Genomic DNA, 26,920 nt, shown 5'->3' with positions numbered 1-26,920 from the left:
AATCCCCCAGCTGTCACTCGGCCGCCCGTCTGATTGAAAACAATCAGGCCTCTGATGGCACAATTACCCTGACCCTTTAGCCAGCCGCCGCCGCCATAATCAGCCTCTGATTAGGCTGCTTTGGGCTCCTTCACTTCGCCCAGAAGGTTAATTTGGGCATCAGACGGAAAGCGAACGGAAAGCGGGGGCTGTCGTCCGAAAGTGTGGGGAGGGGGTGCTCACCAATACCGAACTGATAAAGCTTGGCCGTCAATCATTGTCACTCAGAGTTTTCTTAGAGTCTTATACGCTCCGGAAATCAAATTTTCTCTTGCTTTGTTTTTTCCTCCTCTCTCCTCTTTCATGCCATCCTGTGCTCTGCCTTTCTGTACCCCCCCCCCCCCCCCCACCCCTACCTCTCTCCTTCACTATCTCTTTCCTGTTCTCTCTCTCCCTCTCTATCGTTGTTCACACCAGAAGCACACATACACACACTCTTTCACTTTCCCTTTCAGTGTGGAGGGGAAGGAGGGAGAAGGAGTTGATTTATTCTGTGCCCTGAGGAAGTTGTGTGATGCAGCGTGACCTTCACAGTCAGCTGCCGTAGTGCACACGTTCACACACACACACTCATACACGCATACACATACTGTCACTTCAGAGCAATGAGGAGGAGAGAGAGGCGGGGTGAGTGATAGAGAAAGGGTGGTTGAGACAGGAGAGTGGCACAGATATGACAGAAAGGCAATCCTGACTTGCATGTTTGTTGCATATTCATACCTAAAAGAGTGCTCTGAACGGGGAAATAAAAATAGAAGTTCTGCACATATTGAGTATTTATTTGAATGCTGGTTTAAGACTTTGAGTTTTGTCTGATTTGTCTATGGTAATTTGTGTCTAAGAAAAAGATTTTCATAGTCTCCACTGAAGCAATACGTGTGTGAAGTTCTCTGTCTCTGCTCAGATTACATTAAAAAACACTTTGTTTTCCTGATATCAGCCATTTACAGACATCTCGCCCACATTCACACCTAATCGCAGCTAAATAACCTTCCACCGCTCTCAAGTTCAATTAAATCACTTCTCTGCAACCCAGTGTGTCTGCGTTAAACAATGGAGGATGCCTGTGGATATTAACAGTATATATATGGAATGCTGCTGATTAATAAGTACTTGTGTGTTTGTTGGTAAGTAAGGATGCAGTGCTGGCGTGCATTAGCTTTGCCATAATAGCCTCTAGGTGTCTGAAAAGAAAATTATTATGTTTAGCAGTTGCTTTCTTTTCTTCTGATTAAAAGAATGAGTGAAAATTACAGAAAACACAGAGGAGAATCTTTCATTTCTTCATTTCTTCATGCACTCTTTACTCTAACCCTCACCTCCCTGTTCTTTAGATTGTCTTCCCCTACCTTTACAAGGGACTGTGGGAAAACATTTATAAGGAAAAGGAGGCTGATTGTTTAGAAAAAGAAGCAGAGAGGTTTTTTTCTGGCACAACTTCACCAACTACCAAGGTGCATCAAGAGTGAAAGGCTTGAAGTTCCTGCAATACTTGCAGTTTAAGATCTACTTTATTATCAAATTAGACAGACGCACTTCGTCTTGTGGCCTTCATCAAGGTCATCATTATTTTGAAAAAAATAAGAAATAAATAGAAACCGCAACACCCTTCTTCTACCATGTCTACATGACAAAAGAGACACAAATAGCTAACTTCATTTAATCAGCAAATACATTCAAACAGTGTACTCCTGTTTAAATCACATTTTGTTGAAACAGTTGTTTTGATGATTTCTATTTGCTATTAGCATAGTTATAAACGGAGAAATATTCAAGCCCCTGGTTGTTCATCGTGATGTATTAAATTAGAGTTAATTCATAGGCCACCTTTCCTTTTCGGGGTACAACCTTCCATAAGTCATCTTCACACAGTCTCTGCTTCCTCTGCCTCCAGCTGGTGGTTCTGTGGCTTGAACACGACTGTCGCTACCAGTACACTGAGGATCTACTGCAACATGTACGCTATGGCCTGATGGATGTACCCACTCTCCACCACCTCGCCCATAGTCACCCTCTGGTCCAGTCCAGCCCTAGTACTGCAGCACTAGTGGAGGAGGCCCTGGATTACCATCATGCCACCTTTGCACAGCCCCTCCGCCAGTCAGCGCGCACGAGGCCTCGTTTCCAGTCTCTCACCCTCTACATAGCTGGTGGGCGGAAACGGGAGGTAAGCAGGGTCAGGGAGCTGCGGTACTTCAACCCTGCTGCACAGGAGCATGTACGTGTTGCGGGTGGGTCTAACTGGAGCGAGCTGGCACCCATGCCCACTGGGCGCAGCCACCATTGTGTTGCTGTGATGGGGAACTTCCTGTTTGTTGTTGGTGGGGAGGTGGAGCATGCCACTGGGAGGACATGTGCAGTAAGGACAGCTTGTCGATACGACCCAAGGGGCAACTGTTGGACTGAGATTGCGCCCATGAAGGCCTGCAGAGAACACTTTGTCCTGGGTGCTCTGGGTCAGTATCTGTACGCGGTGGGGGGCAGGAACGAACTGAGACAGGTGCTGCCATCTGTGGAGCGCTACTGTCCCAAGAGGAACAAGTGGATGTTTGTTCAACCCTTTGACCGCTCACTCTCCTGTCACGCCGGCTGTGTGGCTGACAACCTGCTCTGGGTCTCAGGTAGACACACTCACATACACATTACTTTTACCTTGAGCCTTTAACTAGACAGACATGTACAGACACACCCCTCAGATTTAGTCCAGATTTATGCTGCTTTATGCACATTAGCTCTCTGATAAACACTGAATTGTTGCTCTTCTGTTTTCCAGGTGGAGTGACAAACACAGCTCAATACCAGAATCGACTGATGGTGTACGACCCAGAACAGGTAACTGTGCACTGATGAAACTTTCACTTTTACACTTTCTTTTAATGCTCGTGACACTACATCGGTTATTTCTTATTATATTTATGTGGACTTCATTTATCATTATACTGCTATCTATATTCCAGAGCCTGCTGTAGAGTTTCATATTTTCCGAGACTTAATGACTCATTGATCTTTGTCCAGTTGAGGTTTTCAGTTTATTTTTGCTCATTGTTTTGGTTTTCAACTTCTCTTTTTTTTTTTTGTCCACTCAACGCCCTTGTCAAAGGTGATTCAGAAGCAGCAGAAAGCTGTTTAAAGTTAAAAGAGGAGATTTGATAAACCCAGAGGAACTAGCTGTCCTGCTTTAAAAGAAAGTGAGAACATGTCAGACTAAGACAGAGCTGAAACAATAAGCTATTTGATTGCATTTGCCAGGTGTCCAGAAACATGACTTAAGGAGTCAAATTTTCAGCAAACCAGCAGTTTTAAGAAAGTGTTTCATCTTGTGAATATAATCAGGGTCTATATAATCATCCCTTGAATTGTTCTGTGGAATGCATACCAAGTATACTAACACTACCACTCATGAAGGTCGACCCAAAGGTGTCAGACGTTCTAGATATCATAAGTGATTCTATAGTTTGACCCTTAAGTTTGCTTTTTACTTGCAAGTAGATAATATGTGCCAAAAACTCCAATGTTAGTTTAATTCTGTAAACTAAGTTATAAGACCATCCTGAATGTTATTCACTCGTCTGATACTGTGAATTACAGTAATATGTTGTAATTCTATTACTGCCTTTAATCCACATGTATATGTATATCCTGGCAGTACTGTCTGTATATTGTTTTTGTAAATGAGTGTAAGGATAGAAGGTATTCTATAGCGCTCACATTGTAAAGTCTTGTGGGATATACGTATTTGTGATTTGAGGCTATAGGCCTATGAAATCGGCTTGACTTAACAGATACAATTATTACTGAACTTTTTTGTCCGAAAAGTTTATTTATGAGGTGATGGAGTGAATGCTTTTGGAGGAAAAATACTTAAAGGGGAGCAATTTAACCAAAATGTATTTTTTGATCCAGTAAATCCATCCCATCATCATGATTACTGTGATGAATTACACAACAGGCAGATGTCAACAGTCTGCTAATTGATTTTCACACCATATGGAAATCAATGTAAACCAATGACATTGTGAATAAAGTGAAACCATATAGGATATTTGAAAGTCTAAATCTAACATGAGAAAATAACACCAGTTAAGTATTGTATTTGTGATTTTTTAAAAATCTTTTATGTTTTTGTTTTGGTAAAAAAAAAACTGTGATAATGTTTCTTTCATTGAACTACTCCCAGAAATTCTATAACAGGTTCAATCTATTATTTAGCATTCCTTAGTGCATCACAGATCCAAACAAATGAAATAAATAGAGTTTTCTATTTGCAATCATCACACATACACAGCACTCGATGGCAGAATGTAGTAAACTGCAGTCACTGTTTGTGTAAGTGTATGAGCCAGCTGTTAAAGAGGGCTGGATGTATATGGTATGAAGGTATGCAATGTGTATATGTGTAAGGTGCATATCCATATGGGTCCGTGTTTGTACACGTCAGCGTGTAAGTGAGGGGACGAGAAGCGAGCAAAAGAGAGAGGAGAGTCTCATTTGTATTCACCATGAATCTACATTCACCTGCCAGAGCAACAGCAACCCCCCACCCACTCTACCCTCAACAGATGGCCACCCGTCAGCTCCCAGCAGACGCACACGCACACATATACACCCTCATTCTCTTCCTCAATCACACACACACACACACACACACACACACACACACACACACACACACACACACACACACACACACACACACACACACACACACACACACACACACACAACGACACAAAATAAGCATCAACACACTTAGTGGAATGAGCAGGGATCCTCGCTGTAAAATGGAGTGGCTGAAACATATGATTAGAAACAGGAAGGGAAGTCATTAGTACAAACCAGAGCTCCAGTGTCACGTTATTTATCTAGCACTGAGCATACATCAATTACCCATGCATGGATATGCTTAAATATTAATCTTCTATTCACACCCTCCCTCCTTCTTCGTACTACATCTCACCTCCTTCTCATCTACCTCACATCATTTTCTTCTTTCTTTCTTCCCTGCATCTGCTTTTCCCATAATGCATTTCTCCACCACCCTCGTCTGCTTTCAGGACCAGTGGTTAGCCCGCAGTCCCATGTTACAGAGACGAGTTTACCACGTCATGGCTGCGGTGAGAAGGCAGCTCTACGTGCTAGGCGGGAATGACCTGGACTACAACAATGACCGCATCCTGGTCCGCCACATTGACTCCTACAACATGGACCAGGACCAATGGACACGCTGCTCCTTCAGCCTCCTCACGGGTGGGCAAAGTAAAGAAACAACACGTGATCACCAATGCTCTTCTACATTTATACTACAGATGATAACTGGTCGACCGTTGGTCTGCAAGGCTGTATTCTTCATGTTTAAAGTTCTTTTACAGAGTCATAGATGGGCTTACACTAAGTACTGAATTCTACACAACACATACTTATTAAAATATATATTTTAACATCATTTATTGATTGCAAAGAGAAGATAATTACCACTCTCATATCTTCAACTCAATATGAAGGTGAAAGGAAAGTTAGCTTAGCTTAGCATTAAGACTGAAGAGTTGGGAGTGTTTTGGTACTTTCACATGAGAAAGAAACAATAACACATCCTCAAGCTCCCCGGTCAGGATCGAGCAACATTTCAATCAAATTGTGATGACACTACTTACTGTATGCTGCAAGTAAACGCTCAGTTACCCCGATCAAATTACACCCACAGAGACCTAACGCAGCAGGCTTTTCATTTCAATCTCATCTTTACTGTTTTCTCATGTAGTCACAAGTGTTTAATGTAACTAAAGTTTTATGAGGGTTTAGATGTAAATGAATCTTAAACACAATATATGTTTAATTCAAATGATTTGGTCTGTGAAAACATAGGTTGAGTAAAGCTCTATCCTCCTCTCATTAGATAAAAAACGTTAAAAGTAATGCCTCCGTGCTGGTTGTAGTAGGCGGTAGGATGATGTACAATGAAAACACATAAATCCTTGCTTTGGACCTGTGGGCATGCTGCATGTACAGTATAGCCTCCAGGCTGGTGGAGGTGGGATGGAGTACCACCTCCACCAGCCTGGAGCCAGAGGCAGAGGAGACCATGTGCTCATGTTCTCTTATCATCTTGTAATCCTTGTAGGAAGGCTTACTTTGTCAAGTTAGGTTGCTCTTACGATTCCCCCCTCCTTCCTCTCTCCAATGAACTTCCCTCCTTTGATCTAGGATCATCTCCTCCCATTATATCTGTAAAAGTTTAAGACAAAGTCAAGGGAAAGAGAACCTGAACTCAATATTGGCTCTCCATTCACTCTTGCCCTTGCCCTATCTTTCTCCCTTTGTCTCCCTCTGTGTCGGGGGACATGGACGTCATATCGACAGAATGCCCTCTGCCTGGCACACTGAAACATTGTGTCGGCTCTGTCCTCCCCAGGTCAAAATGAGTCTGGAGTCGCTGTCCATGATGACAGGATCTATGTTGTTGGAGGATACTCCATTTGGACTAACGAGCCTCTGGCATGTATTCAGGTGAGGATCTTTTAGCTTGAGCATCGTTACAGCCAGTGCATTGATCATTGATACAAAAGCCATGGAATTGGATTGCATTTGACCTTACAGCTTATAGAGTAAAACTATTTAACAGAACCCCTCCCTCTCTATTGTGTTGGGATGAAAATCATGTGAAGTATGGTTGTTTCTACGAGGTCAGATCTGCCTTTTGAGCTCTTTTCTGGAAACTAGGAAGGGCTGCAATGGACTTAAAGAGTACTTTAGTAAATACCCATACCCCCTTTCTTATTTTTCACAAGTCCTGTCTACTGAAGTGTATACATCCTAAAAACATAGTGATTTATCTTGTATTATTAACTTGACTGTCTGAGCACCTGAGTTTGTGTTGCATCAAACAACATGGACATCCTTTTCTGTGAAAATAGGAAATTATCTGTTAAGAAAGAAAACCCATCGCCTTATTATTTATGAACTTTAAAAAAATAAATAAACATGATCATTAATAATAAGAGGTGCAATAGTTTATTTATTTGTTCTGGTATTATATTAAACAAGACTAATAGTCTACAGCTGTGCTAGAAATTCTACGAGGATAAATAGATTACTTTGTAATTAGCACACTTAATCTTTACATGCTGATGTAAGGAATGTAGAATATTCATTATGATTAATATTTCATCAAAACATGTTAGCATGCTTACATTTTCTCAATAGCTAAAAACACAAAGAACAGCAGAGGGTGAAGCAGATGCACGTAATGTAGTATGAAATATATGAAAAATTCAAAGTTTGACTAGATGGTGGCAAAGGTTGAGAAGTCAGAGGATCACTAAAATGATTACAATTTATGCCGAGGATGGTGTGTGCATCAAATTTCAGACAGTGCCAAGTCTATTTGAACTACATGAACAATGTTCTCTTTTCAGGTGCTGGATCTGAGCTCAGAGGGCAAGGAGGAGGTTTTCTATGGGCCAACACTGCCATTCGCCTCCAACGGAATAGCAACTTGTTTCCTTCCTGCTCCTTACTTCACCTGCCCAAACCTACAGACTCTACAAATACCCCACCACAGAATAGGTGCTGTTTAAATCATCAACGAACAAAACATCAGAAAACATGAACACACAAGCAGAGAATGGAGGGGACTCAACTGATCGTAGTCATCACTTGGAAACCTGTAATCTCTGTCACACCAGTGTCCAGGGATTTCTTTGACTCAAATGTAATAACAATACTATCATGATCTACAAAAGCCATGCTTTCCTACACACCTCAAGGAAACTGAAAAACAAGCAGCTGTTTCAATCATATGGTATAACTGTTGTATTTCCCTGAGGACAGAGGCATCATTCATAATGTCCAGTGAAGATGCAACAAGTAAGAAAAAACAATCTGAGTGATTATTGTTCCCTAAGAAGACAGCCTTACTTTATGGTAAGCAGACACATGACTAAATGACTCAGTCATCCACAGGAGTTCAAGAAACTGTCCTTCTTGCAACCCGTTATGAAGCAGAAGAGCTTTCATCGCTGCAGAATACTTTTACCAAAGCTTATTAACCTCTCTAAAATCAAATGAAAAAACATGTTGTGCATGTTTTTCAAGATATAGAGGACAAGGCGTGTTGTGTCATTGATTCGTATGTGGTTTGAAATGACAAATTGGGTTAGCAAGAGTCAGTTGCCCGAGGCAGAAGCTCATGTAATTTAAAAAACTTCAGATAAAGGTCAAAATGTACTTCATTATCCTGCATCAGCAGTGACACTCTACTGTATGTGTGTATGTTATGTAGACCTGTGCAAGTGAGATTTTTACCATACTCAGGACCTAAGACTGTTTATGTGCAATATGAATGTCTGGTCATTGTCATCATTCAGAAAATATTTGTGGAATATATTCCAAAGTGGTATAGTGCTATGATCATCAAAACTAATTGTTTTAGTTTGACCAGAAGAGAGAAAATGTGATCCCTGAACTCAGCTGTCTGTAAGAATACATGACATTTTTTTTTTTTTTTTTTTAGAATAAAGGCACTACATAAACAACACCAGGGCATCTTTTATAGGGATTTCTAAAAGCAATGACGGAAAGCAGGTTAATAAATTAGCATCAGTAAATAACTGGATTGGTATTTCAAGCATAACCTCTACTCATTCTTTCTCCTGTCCAACCACCTTCGATGGTGGTGAAAAAGAATGTAGGGCAGCAGAAGCCTGCTCGTTAAAAGGGATGCACCGCACTTTGACGAGGCTGGAAAATGACTAGCAATGACAGAAAATGGGACTTGGTGATTGTGGGAGACAGCAGTGAGACTTTGTGTGATTAGGTGCAAACTAAAGCCGGATTGCTAGAGATTGCTGTGACTTGGAAAGGGGAGAGAGAGAACTGGAACAAACAGTACTCTTCTCCTTTACTCACTTCATTTTTTTTTTTGCAACCGGACTCTTTGGGCTCGCCCACGACAGTCATCAAATGTGTAATTTAGAGTGCCAACCAAGTAGAGACAGATCCAGCACCTGATGGTATAAGCACAGATAGGAAGCTCTCTTCATCGTGTGAAATCCTCAATTTTCTCTCTATAGAACTGAAATCAAAATGTGGAGACTGCTGTGCATTTTCACATTTGTCACATTTTATTTACTTGATAATGGATCTGCCAAGATCAATGGATGCACCTTCTTTATTATATGTACATTATATACATTCTGTGATATTAGACACATAGTGAAACATATCAGGCTAACAGATAAAGAACATTTGAATTTAAAGTAAAGAATATAAAACTTTTTTGAATATTCACATTTGCTTGTATTCTTACATGATCACAGCTAAAGACATGCACTAAACCCTAAGATGCCTTTGAAAGCGGCATTGTAACACCATTTTCTAAAGACCAAATTAGGAAGATTATGCAACTTAAAGAAGGTTTTTACGAGTAAAAAGTCATTCTTAGAGCTGGCAACAGGTGCTGGAGCTGGTCCTTGTTTTTGAACAACTTTCAATCTGCATCCAGACTGGTCAGCTCTGCCTGCCCACTCTCACCAAGGAGACACAGCAACTTCCTGTAGGCACTCCTGATACACAAAGAGAGAGAGAGAGAGTCCTCGGTTTGAAACATTTGAAAAAAAATACTCAACCACGGAATATCTCCAGTTTAGCAAGTAACACCCGTTCATTGTCTAGACAACTTAAAAATAGTGCTAAATGAATAATGTGTGTGTGGCTTCAGGGACGTGATTCATCTGTTTGCTCACCTCACGGCAATGTTCTTGCCCAGCCCTCTCTTGTGCTCAGTGTTTCTCAGACTTAGAGACAGGTTGGGGATGAGAGCTTGAACAACAGGAGGATCTAAAACAGCCACAGTCTCAAGGACACTGTATACCTGTCTGTCATAGACTCCCTCATTCTCCTCCACAAATGACCTAGGAGCATTGGGATTACACAAACAGTAAAAAACACAAATCATCAAATAGGCTTTAATTTCATTAAGATATTTTACTAAAACTATGTATTAGGGTGTAGACAGGTACAGATATTTATGTTTAAAAACTATTTTCAGTTACCTTAAGACATTGACCATCTGGTCACATGGTCCCTCTGTAGATGTAACACTACAACGCTCCACCACAAGCTGCAAAGCATCTGTGCTCATCTTCCGTACTGCAGAGAAAAACAGACAGATCAACAAAATACATATACTTTATTTTTTATTTTGAAATGAATGAGCCACTGCTGTAATCCGAGGTGTTATATTTTAAGTTGTCTATCCAATTTTTTCTGAATACAATAACTAAGTGAGACTTTAGGGAATTTATTTTTATTTGGATTGTGATTTTCAAAGTTCAACCTTGCCTTTGTCTTATTCTTATGAATGTTCTATCCCAAGAATAGACATAAATACATGTCAGTGTAGTAAAAACTTTTTTTTTTTTTTAAACACGCTGGTTACCTTTTATTTCATTCCTTCAAATTTGTAACCATGATACATACAGTGCTTGAGTCCGGACAGGCAAAGACGTAAACTGCACTTTGCCTGGTCAACAGAAGAATACTAACACATATTGTAACTACTAAGGACATGTTTGATACAATCTTGCTCATCATCTGATGTAAGTTGATAAAGGCATTTAGTATGAGATCATTTTGAAAGAAAGTAGCAATACATGCAGGCTTGGTCAGATTTATAATGCAAACTTATGTCAGGAATCCATTGGACAGTAATACATACAAGTAATCAAAAATATTTTTTTTTTCAAGATTTATTCTTGGGCTTTTGTGCCTTTAATGGAGAGATAGGACAGTGGATAGAGATGGAAATCAGAGAGAGAGAGTGGGGATTGACATGCGGGAAAGGAGCCACAGGCTGGATTCGCCCGCGTTAAGGACTACAGCCTCCATACATGGGACACGCGCACTAACCACTGCGCCACCAGCGCCCCAGTAATCATATATTTTAATGTGAGCATTTGAAAGTGTGAAAGTGTATTTACTAAACTGTGCTTCTGCAGGAGCTTCACATTTCCTGAAGCTCATTAGAATCATCAGAAGAACATCGGATTTGCTAGACTTCAAGCCCTGAAAGTCAGCGGACACTGTCACACTAATGAACAAAGACTCATTGGAGACCTTTGGTTATGTAGATAATTAAAAGTTCTCAAAACATTGATTTATTCTATAGACCAATCAGAGCCACACTAGGTGATTTACTATATCAACCATATTTGAAGGCACCCATAAGTAGCTTTGAAAATCTACACTCGGTTAGCTTCAGATTATGTTGTGTGCACATGCACAAGCAAGATGTTACCCTGTGGTTCATTGACGAGCATCACACAGCGCAGCAGAGCGAGGACGGGCAGAGTGAGGAGGGTGGGGTCTGAGTCACTGTTTCTTCTCAGAAGCTCCGATAGAAACATCAGGACCGAAGCTAACCGAGGCGGGGGGGCATGACCTTTAAACTGCAGGAAGCTTTCACTGTGAAAATGGAAAAACAAATAGACTTTGAGCTGTCGAGAATTTCATTGTTTAAGAAACATTTTTTATTTTGTTGAGAAATACAATTATAAGACAAGGAATTCCCAAACAAGAATGCTGTTTAGTCTGATCAGACAAGGAAATAAATAGAAATCTAGAGTAGTTGCCTGTGGGGCTGTGGAGTCTTTTCTGTTTTAGTCACTCTCATACTATGGAACACAATGCACGCGTTAATGAGATGGAGAGGAATCCTTTCCAAACATTATCTGGATCTGAAATTAAAGTCAAAGCCAAGCAGTTTCAGGCAATGACATGCTTACGAGAACTCAGTTGCAAAGACTTACCAGAGCAGCTCCAGGATTGTCCTCCTCAGAGACGCTCCCGACACAGTTGGGCTGGCCTCACACGCACTCAGAAGCACTGGGTGGTTGGCAATGATGCCCATGGAAGGTGAAGCAGGAAGGAAATGGTCCAAATACCTGCGGGTAACAGAGCGGAGCTGCTGCTTCAGGTAGGCACCCTGGGATTGAGACACACTGGAGGCAACTGACAGACCCTGTAGGGGAATACGTTTTAAGTGTCAGAATAAAAACGTTGAACAAATAATAGACTTAATGATGAAAGGCTTTGCAGCTTCAGGTCTCTTTCTTAAAAAACAACACCAAGCCTTCCAAGATGTGCCTTTTTGGTTCAGTGTGCTGTACATATCCTAACCTGTAGATAGAGAGGCAGGCTGTCCCTGAGTGCTTTGTCCTGCTGTGTGAGGTTGTGGGGAAGCAGCAGTCCGTCCACAATGCGAAACAGCAGCTGCTGGGCTTTGGATGTGGCCAGCAGGGGGCTCCAGTGCTTCACTATGCAACCTAAATGTAACGACATTGAAAACGATCAGAGAGTGAGATACTTGACTGAAATGATTCCTTACTTCTTTCTGTGACTCAGACCCAACGGGAAAAGAAACTAAACAAAGTCATACTGAAGCTTTGCCTACAGTAGTATATGTTTGAAGTTTATGGTATGTGCACCTACCAACAGCCCAGTAGGCCAGTTGCACTCCCTCTTGGTTCTTGCTGACCAGGGAGGGTTTGATATGTTTCAGGATGTCACCAATATAGTCCAGGGCTCTGGTCACCATGTCTGAACGCTCAGACAAAACCTGCAGTCCACTGTATGTAATCCCTACAGCCTGACAGCACAAGACAGCAGATACAGCAGAGTTGATACGAAGGTGATATGCAAAGCAATCATCACATACAGTACAGACTTTAGTAAAGGAGTCCTGTAGGTCTTAAACACAAAGTCACTACTCCTAAATCTATCCCACCTTTTCTACTTCAGCTAACAGCAGGCATCATTTAATTCAACACTGACTTCTAATTTCAATATACAAAGAGGTACAGCGTTTACCTCAGTTAATATGGTTAAAAGACTACAATATATTTGACAGCTATGAATGAAACTACCTTGACAAACATCTCAAGAGCTGAAGTTGGTTCAAGTCTGGCGGCAGTGGGTTTCAGACCTGCTCTCTGCAAAATACTCTCCACCTCAGGAAGCCTGAGCACCAACCGGGTCAGTTCACACAACTGCTCCTCCAAAGCCTTGGCTGGAAGCATTGCAGGCCAAAAAACAAGTATTTTAAAATGGTTAGTCTCTGTTAAGAGGAACAGCAAGCCTGAGTTTCTTCACCACATAAACCTTGAAAACAGAGCCTGGTTACAGTCAAGAAGCTTTAGGAACTGTATTTGAGCAAGACAACTTTTCTACGATATTGTATTGGTGCAGAAATGTAGACACTGCTTACATTGACCTTTATCTCAAATGTTTTTTTTTAAAGATTTATTTTGGTCCTTTTTGCTTTTTGAAATCAAGAAGAGGAAGTGGGGAATGACATGCGCAAAAGGAGCAACCGCTAGGCCATCTGCACACCTTTTCTCTCAATTTGGATTGAAGTTAAAAAGAAGTCAAGAAGGGATTTTGTTCATATTAACATTGGGTTGTTTAGCTCAACTAAATACTGGTAAAAACATATTATTTATCTCCTAAAATGTAGGCTGTGGTATTACCTGTTCTGCTGTCAGACCCGTCTTGGTTCTTGTGAAGGTGCTGCTGTATAGTGCAGCGGAACCAGGCCCTCACTGAGAGGCTTTGTGCAGAGCCAGCAGAATCACTGCTTATTGAAGTCAGCAGCTCACTGGAAAAGACAATAGTTTCACTCAAAGAGTAATGTGTGTAGTAAGTGAACACAAGTGGTCTTTGCTGATGATAAAGATTCATAGAGATATTATATTCTGACCCTTAAGATTCAGATTGGGATTGTTAAAAATGTGATGCCCACTGAAATGGCCATACTGTTTGTATTCTTACAAGGGAAATCTTTGTTGAAAAGTATATGAATCAACAAATCTGCTTGTGTCTGAAACCGAACTGTGCAAAACATTCTATTTTCTTCTTTTTTCTTCTGAAAAGACAAACTGTTTTAAATGAGTCTAACAAGGGGGTAAGATATCTGACTAATGTGAGGAATCAGATTACATTTTTCATGAAACCATCACTGCATTTTATAACATATATTGATATCTCAAACAGTCATGGATGAAGGCTGGGCAGGCTGGTACTTCTAAACAATAAACACAACAAGTGCCCTTGTTCTGGATTTATATTCAGCTGTGGCACCTTAATATCACTTGGCACTGAGTGAACAGGGCCTCTGAGGGTGAAATAGCCACATTCTTTAGTACCCTTGAGTGTCATTTTCAAGATGCACTACATTTTATATTCAGTTTGAGTCATGGCAGTAATTTATCCATTAAACATATTTGGATAATACCAATACCAATTAGTAACTAAACAATTTACCTAGAGGATCTGTCCAAAACAATTCAGTCAAGTGGTGTTGACCATAAAAAAGATCGACAGCTGGCAGGTACATACGTTTACATCATCCCAGTCTCAATGACCTTAAGTTTTCCTATCAGGAATGCTCTGATTGAGGCATAGACACAAGGTTCAATCTTAACTCTACCTGTTTTGAAGTAGATGAGGAAGATAGCGAGTCACCAGAAGTGGGTGAACCATGTCGTCCCAGCCGAAGCATTGCATGATGGACTGGACTGGGTTGGGCTGAAGGTCTTGAGGGGCAGAGCTGGGCAGATCAAAGGCCAACAGTGTGAACCCTAAGACAGGTGAATTTCAAAGATATGTTTATAATTCACAGTAGTGCATGTATTCAAATCCTCTCCTTCTGTGTTAAATCATGGCATAATTGTTTTCAGTATGGGCCATCAGATATCCATTTTGTTTAACATTTATCACAAACTCTTCTCCAATGAGCCCCTTCTTTCTTCCTTTCTGTGTTTTGTTTTCCTCCTAGTGGACATGTCTGACCTGCAGCAGCATCTGCAAGCTGTGCTGGAGGGGTCTGAGAGAGGCGTAGGCTGCGCAGGAAAGGGAAGAAGTGTGCCCAGAGTGTTACTGCTACCGCTAGGTGGCGCTCTTTCACCACACTGTTGTTAACAGGAGCCCAAGCCAAGGTGGATGCTGAGTGGACACTGCGCTGATGGACCCGTCTGAAAGGACACAGACACATACACAAAAAGTCGATAAACAAATTTATTGATGCAAAATTCAAACATAGGACTCCCTCTGTGGAACAACAACTCCGCCCTCTACTTTCTCAAATCCTTTTGCTCCCCTGTTTCTCTCTTTCACTTCTTTTTCATGTGTTTTTTCTCTCTTCTCTCCTGGGGGATTACTGGGTGCGGCGGTGCGCTGCAGTGAGGAGCAGAGCAGGGTGGAGGTGGGGAAGGAGAGAAGGATATTATAGGCATAGAGTAGAGCCTAATGCTGATCCCCTGTACACAGACTATACTTTGGCTCTTCTGGCTCATCCCTGGCCCTGGCCCCAGCCGTTACAGCAGCCCCACAGTGGCTGGCATTAGCCCAGATAAGCAGCTGAAGGAGCTGTAATCTCATTTAGACTGGAGATGATCCTCCTGTCCCCCTCATTCGCTCACATGGGGGGGTGTGGAATCGAGGTTGAGGTGTGCTGGGGAAGGAGGAAAAGAAAAAAGAACTAGAAAACCCCAACCACCCCTCCTCACCATCCCATCCTAAACTATGCACTCTAGTCTGCTGCTATGGTACACACATACACACACACACCTCAGCGATGCCTTCCCTTCCAGCAAGGTTGCATCTAATCCGGAGAGAGCTGAGACAATCGATTAGAGTCTGAATTCATTAGCCTCGTTACTACTGCGGAATGGGCCTTTCACACCCATCAACCCTCATTGTACAAGACATCGTCAGAGACCCCACTTAATCCTCCTCTCTGCGGTTTCTTACAATGTGTACACACAAACACTCACGCACACACACTCTGCGCCAACAAACCATTAGGGACCCTGTTTAACCCTTCCTGCTGCTGCATCTAGCACATGGAGACATAAAATTAAATATGCAACAAACACACTCAGGCATAAGCCTTTCTGTCTCATATTGTCCATGCATGTGTCTGAAACGGTATAGGGTGTAACTGTTCCTAAATCTGCCAGTTACTTAATAGTAGTTCTCCTTGACTTTGAAAAGAATGGCTCAATATCCGGTAAAAGGTCTTAATGCTTGAAAAAGCAAAACACTTCAAAGGGAGGCTGGCTTTTTTCAAGCTAAGGATATGGGGATTAATTATTTGTAACGAAAAACAGATCCATTGTAGTGTGCCAATGCCAGCTCACCTCATCAACCAGTGACAACCCCACTAACCCGCAGTGGAGGGTCATGGGAATGAATAAAACTGAGGAATTATGCTTGGCACTGGCTTCTTGCCTCAGCACCATGGCAATGGCTATCAAGAGTGAAAGTTCGGACCCTCTACTGCCTCAGCTATTGGCAGAATAATTATCTTAATGTGTGCAGATTCCACACTGCACTCAGTAGACATAATGATGCACAGGCTAAATTTGCCAGGCTAAATAATTGTCCATTAATTGTGTCACAGAAAAGGTATTAATCACAAAGAGATACTGAGAATTGCCAGGCCAAAGAATTATGTTTAATTTGGCAGGGCAGAAAGAGGGAGCATGGTACTTTTTTATATGGTTAAATGGGTCAGTGTGGTCTGAGCCATCACATTCAGGGCTTCTGGGAATGTTCTTTCTCTCTCTCACTCTCCCTGTCTTGCTCTCTCCTTGGCCATTTATGTGCAAATGTGTGCCCTTCAACCCTGACACCTGAGATGGGAAGTTTGGGAATTAGCAAAGCTAGCAAGATATCATGTTATGAGTTTAGTATTGAAATAAAAGAGCAGCACACTTAGGTAGTTTCACTTTTGGTGTGCAGGTTTGTGTGTCTCTGTGCAGACTGGAGAGGATGAATGTATACTTCAAATCAAATCAATCATACACCTACATGAACCACTGAGAGGGTTCCGTAACACTTAACTTTACAATGTCCTTTTTATAGTGTTTTAGCTCATGCTTTAACCCTTTGTAAGCAGGGTAAATATAAAGGGGCAGTAATAGAGAGATGATTTGAAGTCTTTTTGAAAAATCACATGCTTATTGAGACATACAGTGAATGCTGGGATGTAAACAGGAGCGGTCTGTTTTTTTTTCTCTTAAGTTTAACTCACCGTAATATGACTGCTGCACTGAGAATTGCAAAATGTTTGGTCATGCAGGACCTAGCACTTGTTGCACGTGTGTATCTGGATCTTAGAACAGAAAAGGTATGCCTCTTAACAGACAAGTGAGTCAAAGTGTGAGTGTGTTGCATTGGCTTTGCTTACACTCAGTGTGTCCTATCACTCCTTGGTGATAGGAAGAGTTTTACTTTGAGCTTCTAGGCATTATTCCCACTAACACAGAGTTCTTAATACTGCAAAGGCAACAAATCAAACAACCAGATCAAGGGTCCATCATAATTTTGTTGTTATCTCATTAGTCAATAGACCATGCTTTATTTCTATTAAAAACATTTATTATAACTTTTAGATTATAACTTTTTTAAAACATTTTTTAAATATGAATTAAATGACTTTTAATGGAATAACTGAAAACATATTTTGTGATTATTTTGTAGGACAATTATGATACCTTTAGGATCCATGATTAAAAGTAAAAGTAGTTTTTGCACAACTTCCATTTCAAATGAAAAAAAGGTTGAAATCACAATGATGAAACATTGGTTCTGGTCTCTTACAAACAAATTTAACTATATAGGGAACTTAGACAATATGTCAATAAACTGTGCTGCTTTATGGCAAAGATAACATAACAGGATGATTATGAAGCTATGATATCAAGCACTACTAAGTGGTACTATGGATCATTCACTGTCCCTTGTGTTCCTGCCTCTAGTTCCCCACATAAACAGACACTGTTTCAGCAGTGGATCTTTGACCTTCTGTTAGGTTGATAGTGTAACAAAAACCTGTGTCCTACAGCTGAACCCATCCTGCCGCCCTACTGACCATAGTCTCTCAACACACCAGGAGCCCTGCCGCTGTCCCCATGACGACAGGAGGGTCCATGAGGTTCCCTTGAGCCTGTAACTCTACTCAGAGCTCCACCAACACCTGGTTAGGGTGACCTGGGGGCCACAAGGTCTACAAGACTAATGAGGGCTTCAATGCAACACAGGGTCTTTGTAGACACTAGGTGGATTGTCCTGTCAGTAAGAACTATTGTAAGTAAGAGAGTTGAGTGGAGTCTGTGATGGACTGGCAAGAGCAGAAGAGATTACTCCACTCTGCTGAAGCCACTTATCAGATTTAAATAAAAGCTGAAATGTTCCTCTATCCAAGCAGCTATCAGTGAAGAAAAGAATGAGAGAAACTGAAGTGAAAGATACATGGAAGCTGGTGTGTGTTTACACCTACTGTCTCACCTGAGCTGGGCGAGGACGATCTGCAGAAAGCCTAGGGCAGAATTCAGCTCTGATAGGCGGCAAGCAGGCAGCAACCAATCAAATCCTTCATTGAGAAGTTTTTCCTCTGATTGGCTGAGACTGGTGCCTGTCTCAAAAACTTCAGCAACACCCTCCAGGTATGAGCCAAGGGGCCCCCAGAGGGCAAGTCTGCGAGACACCTCTGTGGTCTTATTGTAGAACTCTTTAGCTGTCTCACTGAAAGAATTGGCCAGCCAACTGGCCTGTGCACCCACATCCAGACCCCTCTCCTGAATAAAAAAAAGAACAAAAGAAAAATAGAAAAATAAAAAAAAATGAAAATAGACATCAAAAATTATTTCAAAAAATCATCAAAAAGATTGTTCATGTAAAACAGAAAAATCAACAATGCACTCTTTGATTACATTTATGATTAACAAACCTGGAACAATAACAGTAGTGATAGCTGTCCCCTCCAGACCAGGGTGCGGTGCCCAGGGGGGCAGTTAGAGGGAAGGAAACCAAGTAGCTCAGAGGCTCTGCTTGCAACATCCTCCAGCTCTACCTGCCTTGCCACCACCAGAAAAAGCAGCAGGAAGTTCATTAAGCCAGCCTCTGACAGGTCCTGTATCTTTTTTGAGGAGAACTTGGAATAAATCCTGGAAAACATAAGAAACAAAAGAAACAGAAAAATATGATGTTAGTCTAAGTTAGATGAGATGGTCAGCTGTCAGATAAATGGTCAGAAACAAGGTTGTGACCAGTATTTTGGTTTTTGCTCTGTAGTCTGTACAATATGACTTATTATAGGTCAACTACATGATTTAATTGTTAATTTGTGATTTAACTCATTAACTTATTTCTACTTGATCTGATTCAATCTTTATAAATTATTTGTTCTTCTCTTACCCCCTGACTTTGGATGCTGACTAACTGAACTTTATACCCCCACTGTGCAGCACACCACCTGCCTCCATCAGCCTCTCAGCTCCAGGGGATAGGCTACCCAGCCTGTGTGTGTGTGTGTGTGTGTGTGTGTGTGTGTGTGTGTGTGTGTGTGTGTGTGTGTCTGTGTGTGTGTGTGTGTGTGTGTGTGTGTGTGTGAAGAAAGAATAAGCAAGAGAGGGAGTAAGCAGGATCTATCAGCGTGCTGGGTGAGAGAACCACACAGCACGCTGTTAGATCCTGCGGGCACTGTGGAGAAATGCCTTTAAAGATCATGTTAAATGTCAGAGACACTCAGACACACAGCAGTAGGCGCTCGGTCCCTCTCTCTACAGCCAAACCAATTTACTGCAACACCAGAGAGAGATCAATAAAACCACACACACACACTCGCATTGCCACACATCCAGCTTGATGTTTGCTCGCCTGGCAGGAAAACAGAGAAGGCTGGAGCCCCCTCCTTTCACACCCTAACTCCCAAACACAGATGCAGCCCACACAGGTGAGTAAAGCTGCTGTTTGGGTCAAAACACAAACAGCAAGCATTCCAAGACAAACTCTGTGTAAGAAGTATGACTGATATAATGAAGTGGAGAAAAGGGAGAGAGGAGCTGAGTAAGACCAGGTTAACACCAAAATCAGCTTAGTAACTCCCACAGAGGACTGTAAAAGGAGAAGGTGGCCAGGCGTGCAGTCAGAGTGTGAAGGAAAGGAGATTTAAATAGATGAATGTGTAACAGGGATATAAGTGGCACGCTTGGAGGCAGCATAGGGGATTTTTCTGTGTTCTCCCAACCTGTCTATCTGTTTGTTTATTCTGAACAGGTTTTTTTTCCCTGAGGTGAGCAGATGCTCCTTACTCCCGGTGTATAAGTTCAACAAGCTTGAAGCCAAGCCCATTAATGCGATGGCTATCGGTGTCCCACAGAGCCTGGCCAGGGGTAGGAACACTGCAGAAACGTTGTAGCGCTACGGTCGGCGTGCCTCATGCCTCCTGAGGGGTGGCGGTTGTGGAGAGGGGGATGGGCAATGGGGGGGATCTGGACCTGTCCCAGCTCATTCTAGCTGTTGCCAAACTCCCTACCACCCACATCTCCCCACTACCAACCCCCCATCCATGTTGGAAACCAACACAGCTTCGTTAAAGCGAATTAACCGCCACGCTCGTTAGCTAATTAGCCCCATGTCTGCAGCGCTACTGAGCACATTCCAGACAGAGGGAAGTCATTAGGCGGATTTATCTACGGCTGCCTCTCTCTGGCGCTCAGCCGGCCTGAGATATAGGATGGTCCAGTGCTCGGTTCTGATGGGCACATTAGCTTGTGATCTTCTTTCTTACTTTGGCTCACAAAGACACACTCCCTCTCCATCAGATGGCCTCACACACGCATGTCACTGCTCTAGGGAGCAGGTGCAGAGTGTGTTTGTGAGCGTGTGCACCAGAAGGAGGCTCCTTGGCTCTGGTCTGTGCTGAAGAGCAGGTGGTTGACTCCTGAGACACCTGCTCCACTGGGGGCCTGAGTAAATATCAAAGAGGCACAGGGAGACTTGGTGCACCTGGCACGCAGACAAACAAGATCGAAATGCATGCTAGTGTGTAAACACACATGGTGTTTGTGTTTTCATGCAAGTATTCATCCCCACCACACACAAAAATTCAAATAACACACGAAACACATCACACATGAGAAGATCAAGAGGAAAAGGGATTCTAACAAAGCATGTTCTTGATAAGTAACCAGTTATCATAGCTCAGTGTTTTCCCTTTAATCTTCTCTTCTGCCCAAAAAACATACACTATGCAGTTGAGTTGAGTCAAATTATGTCCACAATGTGTACTTTTCATGAAATGCTGCAATCCTTTTCTCAATTTTTACCTTCCTTTGATTTGTCTTTGTGGGACTCCACCAACTCTGTCCTGGGCGAGGCACAGGGCCAGCACTCGGAGGAAGATGTGGAAGGAGCTGGCTGAGCGGTAGAGCTGGATGTGTCCTGGGGATGTAAGGTGACAGGGGCAGCAGCAGCTGCGGGCCTGCTCCGACAAAGCCAACGGTGACTTGTACAATGTGCCCACACCAGACATTCCCAGCCAGGGTACAGTGAACGAGGAACTCTTAAGTGGAAGGAGAGAAGATAGTGTTGTTACAAAGTTTCTCACCAGCCTATTGGAAAATACGCTCTATGATTCACCAGCTCTATTGCAGTGTTCAATTGTTGCAAGCAGAACAATTTTTGAAATGGTGTCATACATTAGAAGCAAGAACTATGATGCAACTCATAATGACAATCTAAAGAATCACAGATAAGCAATGAGCTTTTACTTTACATTTAGTAAAGTTTTAGAAAAACTTCAAATAATTGAACAATTAACATAATGATATAATAATGGTGGTAAGATGACTCTATATACCAATAACCAAAAACTAGCTTAATGGCTAAAAAAAATAGGCAACATGACAAGTTTTAGAAACTTTAATCATCTGAAATACACCATCAGAGTTTAAAGCATCTCCTTCTGGCGTTGCTCCTCACCAGATTCTTGCTGTAGTAGTCCCAGAGGTTGGAGACAGCGATGGTGCTTGGTTCCCACAGAAGACACAGACTGAGGCAACAGTGGGCATGCATCCTGACCTGCTCCTCTGCTAGACCTCCCTATTATTTCAAACACACACAGATACAATCATGTTTAAATGACTACAAGCAATTATGACATTTTTGTCATCGTTGAGGGGTTAAAATCAAATATGTAACTTGAAGCAGCTGACCTTAGTGTTACAGGTTAACTTGAGCAACTCCTCCACAAAAGTCCAGTTATCTCCTAGATGTTTCTGCATAGAAAATTAGATCATACATTAAAAAAATGTTATCATAATGTAAATATGGTAACAGGGGAAAATACAGAATGCCACATGTATTCATATATACAACCTTTTACTAAAGCACACCTAACTCCTAGAAATATCTTCATGATTTTTGTTGCAAAAAACCTTTAGAACTTAAGAAATTATGAATGTCCTGGATGAATTAGATGCACCTACATAAATAAATAATAATAATAATAGTTATTATTCATATTGTTAAAACTAAGGTATTATAAGAATCTTGAAAAATGAATGTAGATTTTAAATCAAATACATCAGCTGGTTAAAGTGCAAATACATTGTTCATTTAAATATACATGAATCTCTGAGTCTTCCTCCATTGTAACAGCAGGGCATTGTCATACTGTTTCTGGATCATGAATTACAGTCTCTTACCTCATTCTGGAGTGTGCCGTCACGGCTGTATTGCCCCAACATTGCTAAATGAGTGACCAGCCACCATGTGAATCCAAGCGGGTCTTGACAGTGTGTAGGGAGGCCACTAAACTGTTCTGCTGCTGGCTTTCCTAAAACCAGAGGCCTCAACAACGAGTTCATGTAGTCCCAGAAAGACTAGAAGGAAGTAGGTTCATACATTTAGTTTTACATTGTGTAATATTTTGTTATATAACATTGAATACGTGTTGAATTGTGGTACCTGTGTGTGAAACATTTTCTTTCTGTGTTCCAAAAGGTGCATTAAGAGGATCCAAAGCTCTTTGGTGCAGGAACACAGGTAGTGATGGCTGCTCAGTGCCTCTGTAGGCCTTACCTAGAAATCAAAGGGTTGTGTTTTTTTAGTATAGAATGATGCCATCTATCATTAATATGAAGGCTGAATTAGTGAGACAATTTTGTAACACGATAAACAGCCTCCTTCAAAAATGTCATTTAATATCAATATTGACCAGTGTTTTGTGTTAATATGATATTTTTGCACTCTAAAGCAATACTAGTCTGGATGAAACATTTAGTATTACAAGCCAAATATATTATAATCAGTTAATAATAATTCAATATAATTTAATTCAGTGTTTGGTACCAATGGCTCCCTTCTTCCATCCATTCTTTTCCTGTGGTAATGAATATATTGGATACCAGAACTGCATTTTGTTGTAGCTAAAAATGACCCAGAAATACCATCAGAGGATTGCCATGACTTGAGGTGACCACCTACCTTGCTGTATTTGCCTATGGCCAAACCAGTTAGGTCACACAGCAGACTGCATAGGTGCTCTTCAAACAAACTGGTATCAGTCATGTTCTCTCCTGTCAGGTTCACAAACTGATGGGCATAAACAACTTGGCCTGGAGAGAAGAACAGGTCGGTAAAAAGCTTGTTTCCATGATAGTGACTCACTATGAGCTGCAAGTCAGAAGATTACTGTCAAAAGTGAAACTTTAACAGTAATGACAATGGATTGGAAAACACCAGGAACAATTTGGGTATCTCTAAACAACAACATAATTTAAGTCAAATTGTATGTTGCTAAGTGTCTGAGCATTATGCTGCTATGATTGAAAGCATACCTTGCATCTTTTGACCAAGTAGGTGGAGGATCTCTAAGACTGACCAGTGAATGTCAAAATGAAGGTGTAACAAATGCCAAGAGGGAGAAAAGATCTGCAGGAGGAATGTAGAGCACAAAGTTCAATGAACATAAAATGTATTTCTATAACAGGAGGCGTTCTTTCTGATAACAACTCTCAGACATTAAAAAACATGGTGGTGATATGAGTATTTCTTCATAAAAAGTCAAATTATTTCTATTTACTGTAAAGCTAAACTACATTAAAGTCCTCAGCAGTGTTTTTCCAGCCACTTCTACATCTCTTTTGTGACCGCTCCCGATTACTTAGTTTGACACATACCTTCCCCTGATTAGATATTGTGAAGGCACTCTGAACATTGGCAGGCAGGTCTTTGAGTCTTCCTATGAGAAGAGTGACACCAAACAGCTCCTCCAGAAGAGCAGAGGGGAGTTGAGCCTCCAGCTCCTCATAGGACTGTGACTGACCTGCATCCATGGAGCTGGAAGGTTCCAGGTATCTGAATATGTATAAGAAACCATGCATGGTGAAATGAGCACACTCATTAAAAGTAGAAGAACAAACACCATTGTAACATAAATATAAAAACACTTACATCATTATCACATTGTTCTCATCATTATAGACTTTAGACTTACCTGTGCAAGAAGACTTTGACATACTGAAGAAATGAAACACACTGTTGTCTGAGGTCCTCTGCTTCATAGTGGAGGCTACCTGCTTGACCTACGACACATAAAATATGTTGAGGGCGCACTCCAAAATCGTACGTAAACATGAGTACTCTACCCCAGATATCAGACATATCATTTTATTTAATATATTTGATTAATCCAGGGTGTAAACTGTTTTTCAAAGACATACTACTCACACACATAGGCCCCAAAAAACATTCACAAACAGGACCTATGGATATGCATTAATAGAGAGAGTCAAAATGAGGGGGGTGCACCTGTGTAGTTTGGGGTTTGGTGCCTTGCTCAGGGGCAGTACTAGGAAAGTGAACCTCTCCAGTAATTAGACAAACTTCCATACTTTGGTCGGAACCGGCAACCCTCTGGTTCCCAACCCAAGTCCTTCTACAGACTGAGCTACTGCAGATTATTTGGCTTTAGCATAAGATGTCTGTGTTGCTAGTGAATAATGGCTGACCAAGTGACAAAATACTGATTTGAAAACTAAAAGTTGGTATGTTGGCTGGCAGATAACACATTTCAGAACTTACCAAAATCACGTGAGCTGGACTGTACCAAGGTCTCAAGCCTGTAAACCTTTTGTCTGAAAAAATAAAAACGACAAGTGAAATGCGTGTAAATTTACCATGGTAGACAGTGTTTCGAAACCAATTACTACTAAAAGGAAAACTCTGTCCACGGTGGATTCTCTTTCTGAGGTTTTTGCTACTATTGAAAAGAATGATCAGATTTTGGTGTTTGTGGTAACATACATATATTAGTATTTAAACAAACTGTATTCTTACAACAAAAGTAACTGAGATGAGATGCTTTTCACATCCTGGCTTACCTCAACAGACCAAAGAGAAGCTTTGTAGATTCTACCAGTGCTGTCTCTGTTACCCAAGAAAAGCCAAAGCACTCTACAGTGTCTGTCTCATACTCCGCAGGAGCCGGGTCAAGACACAATAGCAGCCTAAAAGACGGGAAATCACATCACACTTTGTTAAGACTAACAACAGTAACAGTTTTTATGTGCCAATGAGACAGCTGATTTCACCTCATGAACCAAATTTCCCCCTGGGATTAATAAAGTATTTCAAATTCTGATCGCATAAGAGGTGACTGGTACTCAAGCTGTTGTGTCAAAAGCATCAAAACCTTTGAAAAAATTCAATAGCAGCATATATTTCCAGAAAAAAAGATGCAATTACCGGCACTCAGAATAATACACAGATGTTGCTGTTTAATGTAATCAGTGTGAACATTTATCTTCGATAAAAAAGGTAGAGTGAAAATGGATGACATACACATTTTTTTTCCTAAGTATAGCCTACTGGCAGGGAATGTACCGTTTCAGGGTGCCTCGTGCAGTGTATCCCTCTGTAGAGAGTGCTCCTGTGGGGTCCTCTTTTGTGTCAGAGCAGCAGAAACATGGTGGTTGGGATGGAATCAGCTCACAAATACTGTCTTCTGCAAACGGAGAAAGTGGAGGGGTAAGGGATTGGCTGAAGTCGTCTGCCATGCCGCCGGTGAAGAACCAGTATCCACCTAAAAAATAAAAACAACGTGTCAAGACATTACAGGATTTGGCAGTTCAGGCAAAAAGGAATCTGGACATTACTTATTACTTACTTATTAAGATTGTTAATAGAGGTGTTGCAGTACAAGTGGACAGTTAGCAGCGATAGAATATTGTATTGAGAAGATAACTAAAACAACACTAGATATGAGAACACCATATTTATGATGAAACCAAAGATTATATTTTAAATACAGTTATACTATAATGTCTTTATATATATATTATATTGAAGAATAGTATATAACACACAAGGACTACACAGCTAGGTGTCCCTAGTTCAAATCAATTCAACAAAACAGAAACACATTTAGAGAACAGGTGTCTATTTGAGGTCATGTTTTATTCGTCTCATAATTATAATTATTTATAAAATCAGAAATGCTGCTGCGGTGCTTTAAAACTAATAGTGTCCGCATAACATTGTAAACTTCTTCGCAATGCAGTAAATGACACGCAATAGTTACGGAAGGTAATAAACTGTTTAAAAAAACATGTTAGTGACAGCAGTGTATGCTTTAGACAGTAAATAAGAACATCAAGATTATGTAAGTGTTAAGTCACTAGTTGAATTCAACATGAACCTCTTCCGGCTGCATTATGAGTTGTAAGCGTGAGTAAAATGAAATATAAATGATTTCGACGGGGAAACTAAACACAGTAGCGCAGACAGAAAGAATATAGTAAGAAATCATTCACACACCTTGTACTGCAGCTTCTTTAGAGGTTTAATATTGCGTATAATTTAAGACAATGTATGAGGACACCACCGACATGACTTGTTGTTTGGGTTTTCAGCCTCTCCCGCGCGCTACTACACGCATGCGCAGTTGCGCTTACTCTCCAAGCGCCCGTTGATTGGTCCCAAGTTCCCCCCGAGGAGGCGTGGTCTTCATGTGACGTACTCTACATCTATGGAGGTA

The 26,920-nt window shown here is 41.3% G+C and overlaps 2 protein-coding genes across 3 annotated transcripts in view; one reads left to right on the top strand and one right to left on the bottom strand.

Moving 5' to 3' along the window:
• klhl32 (kelch-like family member 32) overlaps window positions 1-8,572 on the top strand; it is a 28,876-nt gene extending 20,304 nt beyond the window's left edge. Inside the window, exons 7-11 of one of the 2 annotated variants that reach the window (XM_061051222.1) lie at window positions 1,934-2,660; window positions 2,813-2,871; window positions 5,094-5,295; window positions 6,449-6,543; window positions 7,452-8,572. In XM_061051222.1, the coding sequence (XP_060907205.1) occupies window positions 1,934-2,660; window positions 2,813-2,871; window positions 5,094-5,295; window positions 6,449-6,543; window positions 7,452-7,613 (1,245 nt within the window). In that variant the 3' untranslated portion in view covers window positions 7,614-8,572. The remainder of the gene's footprint in view (window positions 1-1,933; window positions 2,661-2,812; window positions 2,872-5,093; window positions 5,296-6,448; window positions 6,544-7,451) is intronic. The other variant, XM_061051223.1, reaches the window with a different exon arrangement.
• A 563-nt stretch (window positions 8,573-9,135) lies between these two features.
• Window positions 9,136-26,824, bottom strand: mms22l (MMS22-like, DNA repair protein). Its single transcript, XM_061051220.1, has 26 exons — window positions 26,701-26,824; window positions 25,768-25,966; window positions 25,266-25,391; window positions 24,967-25,019; window positions 24,380-24,467; window positions 24,063-24,240; window positions 23,721-23,814; window positions 23,368-23,498; window positions 22,849-22,962; window positions 22,587-22,763; window positions 22,095-22,157; window positions 21,862-21,981; window positions 21,207-21,442; window positions 18,827-19,043; window positions 18,385-18,674; window positions 14,884-15,065; window positions 14,522-14,672; window positions 13,563-13,690; window positions 12,960-13,102; window positions 12,526-12,682; window positions 12,214-12,359; window positions 11,844-12,055; window positions 11,333-11,499; window positions 10,089-10,185; window positions 9,780-9,947; window positions 9,136-9,599 (listed from the first exon to the last, which is right to left on the bottom strand). Exons 2-26 carry the CDS (start codon window positions 25,938-25,940, stop codon window positions 9,524-9,526), a joined length of 3,687 nt encoding a protein of 1,228 aa, XP_060907203.1. The 5' UTR covers window positions 25,941-25,966; window positions 26,701-26,824; the 3' UTR covers window positions 9,136-9,523.
• Between the last annotated feature and the right edge of the window lie 96 nt (window positions 26,825-26,920).

This window comes from Labrus mixtus, chromosome 11 (assembly GCF_963584025.1).
Source record: "Labrus mixtus chromosome 11, fLabMix1.1, whole genome shotgun sequence".
Lineage (NCBI taxonomy): Eukaryota > Metazoa > Chordata > Actinopteri > Labriformes > Labridae > Labrus > Labrus mixtus.
The sequence above is the reverse complement of the archived record's forward strand: the minus strand, read 5'-3'. Positions and strand labels throughout refer to the sequence as shown.

Bases quoted from the DNA above. Each gene is read 5' to 3' on its own strand.
- mms22l (XM_061051220.1), bottom strand. From the start codon at position 25,940: ATGGCAGACGACTTCAGCCAATCCCTTACCCCTCCACTTTCTCCGTTT. The intron at 12,056-12,213 runs GTTAGGATATGT...ATTCCCCTACAG, and splicing joins GCCTGCCTCTCTATCTACAG to GGTCTGTCAGTTGCCTCCAG. The intron at 10,186-11,332 runs GTAACATCTTGC...TTTTCTCTGCAG, and splicing joins GCTCGTCAATGAACCACAGG to TACGGAAGATGAGCACAGAT.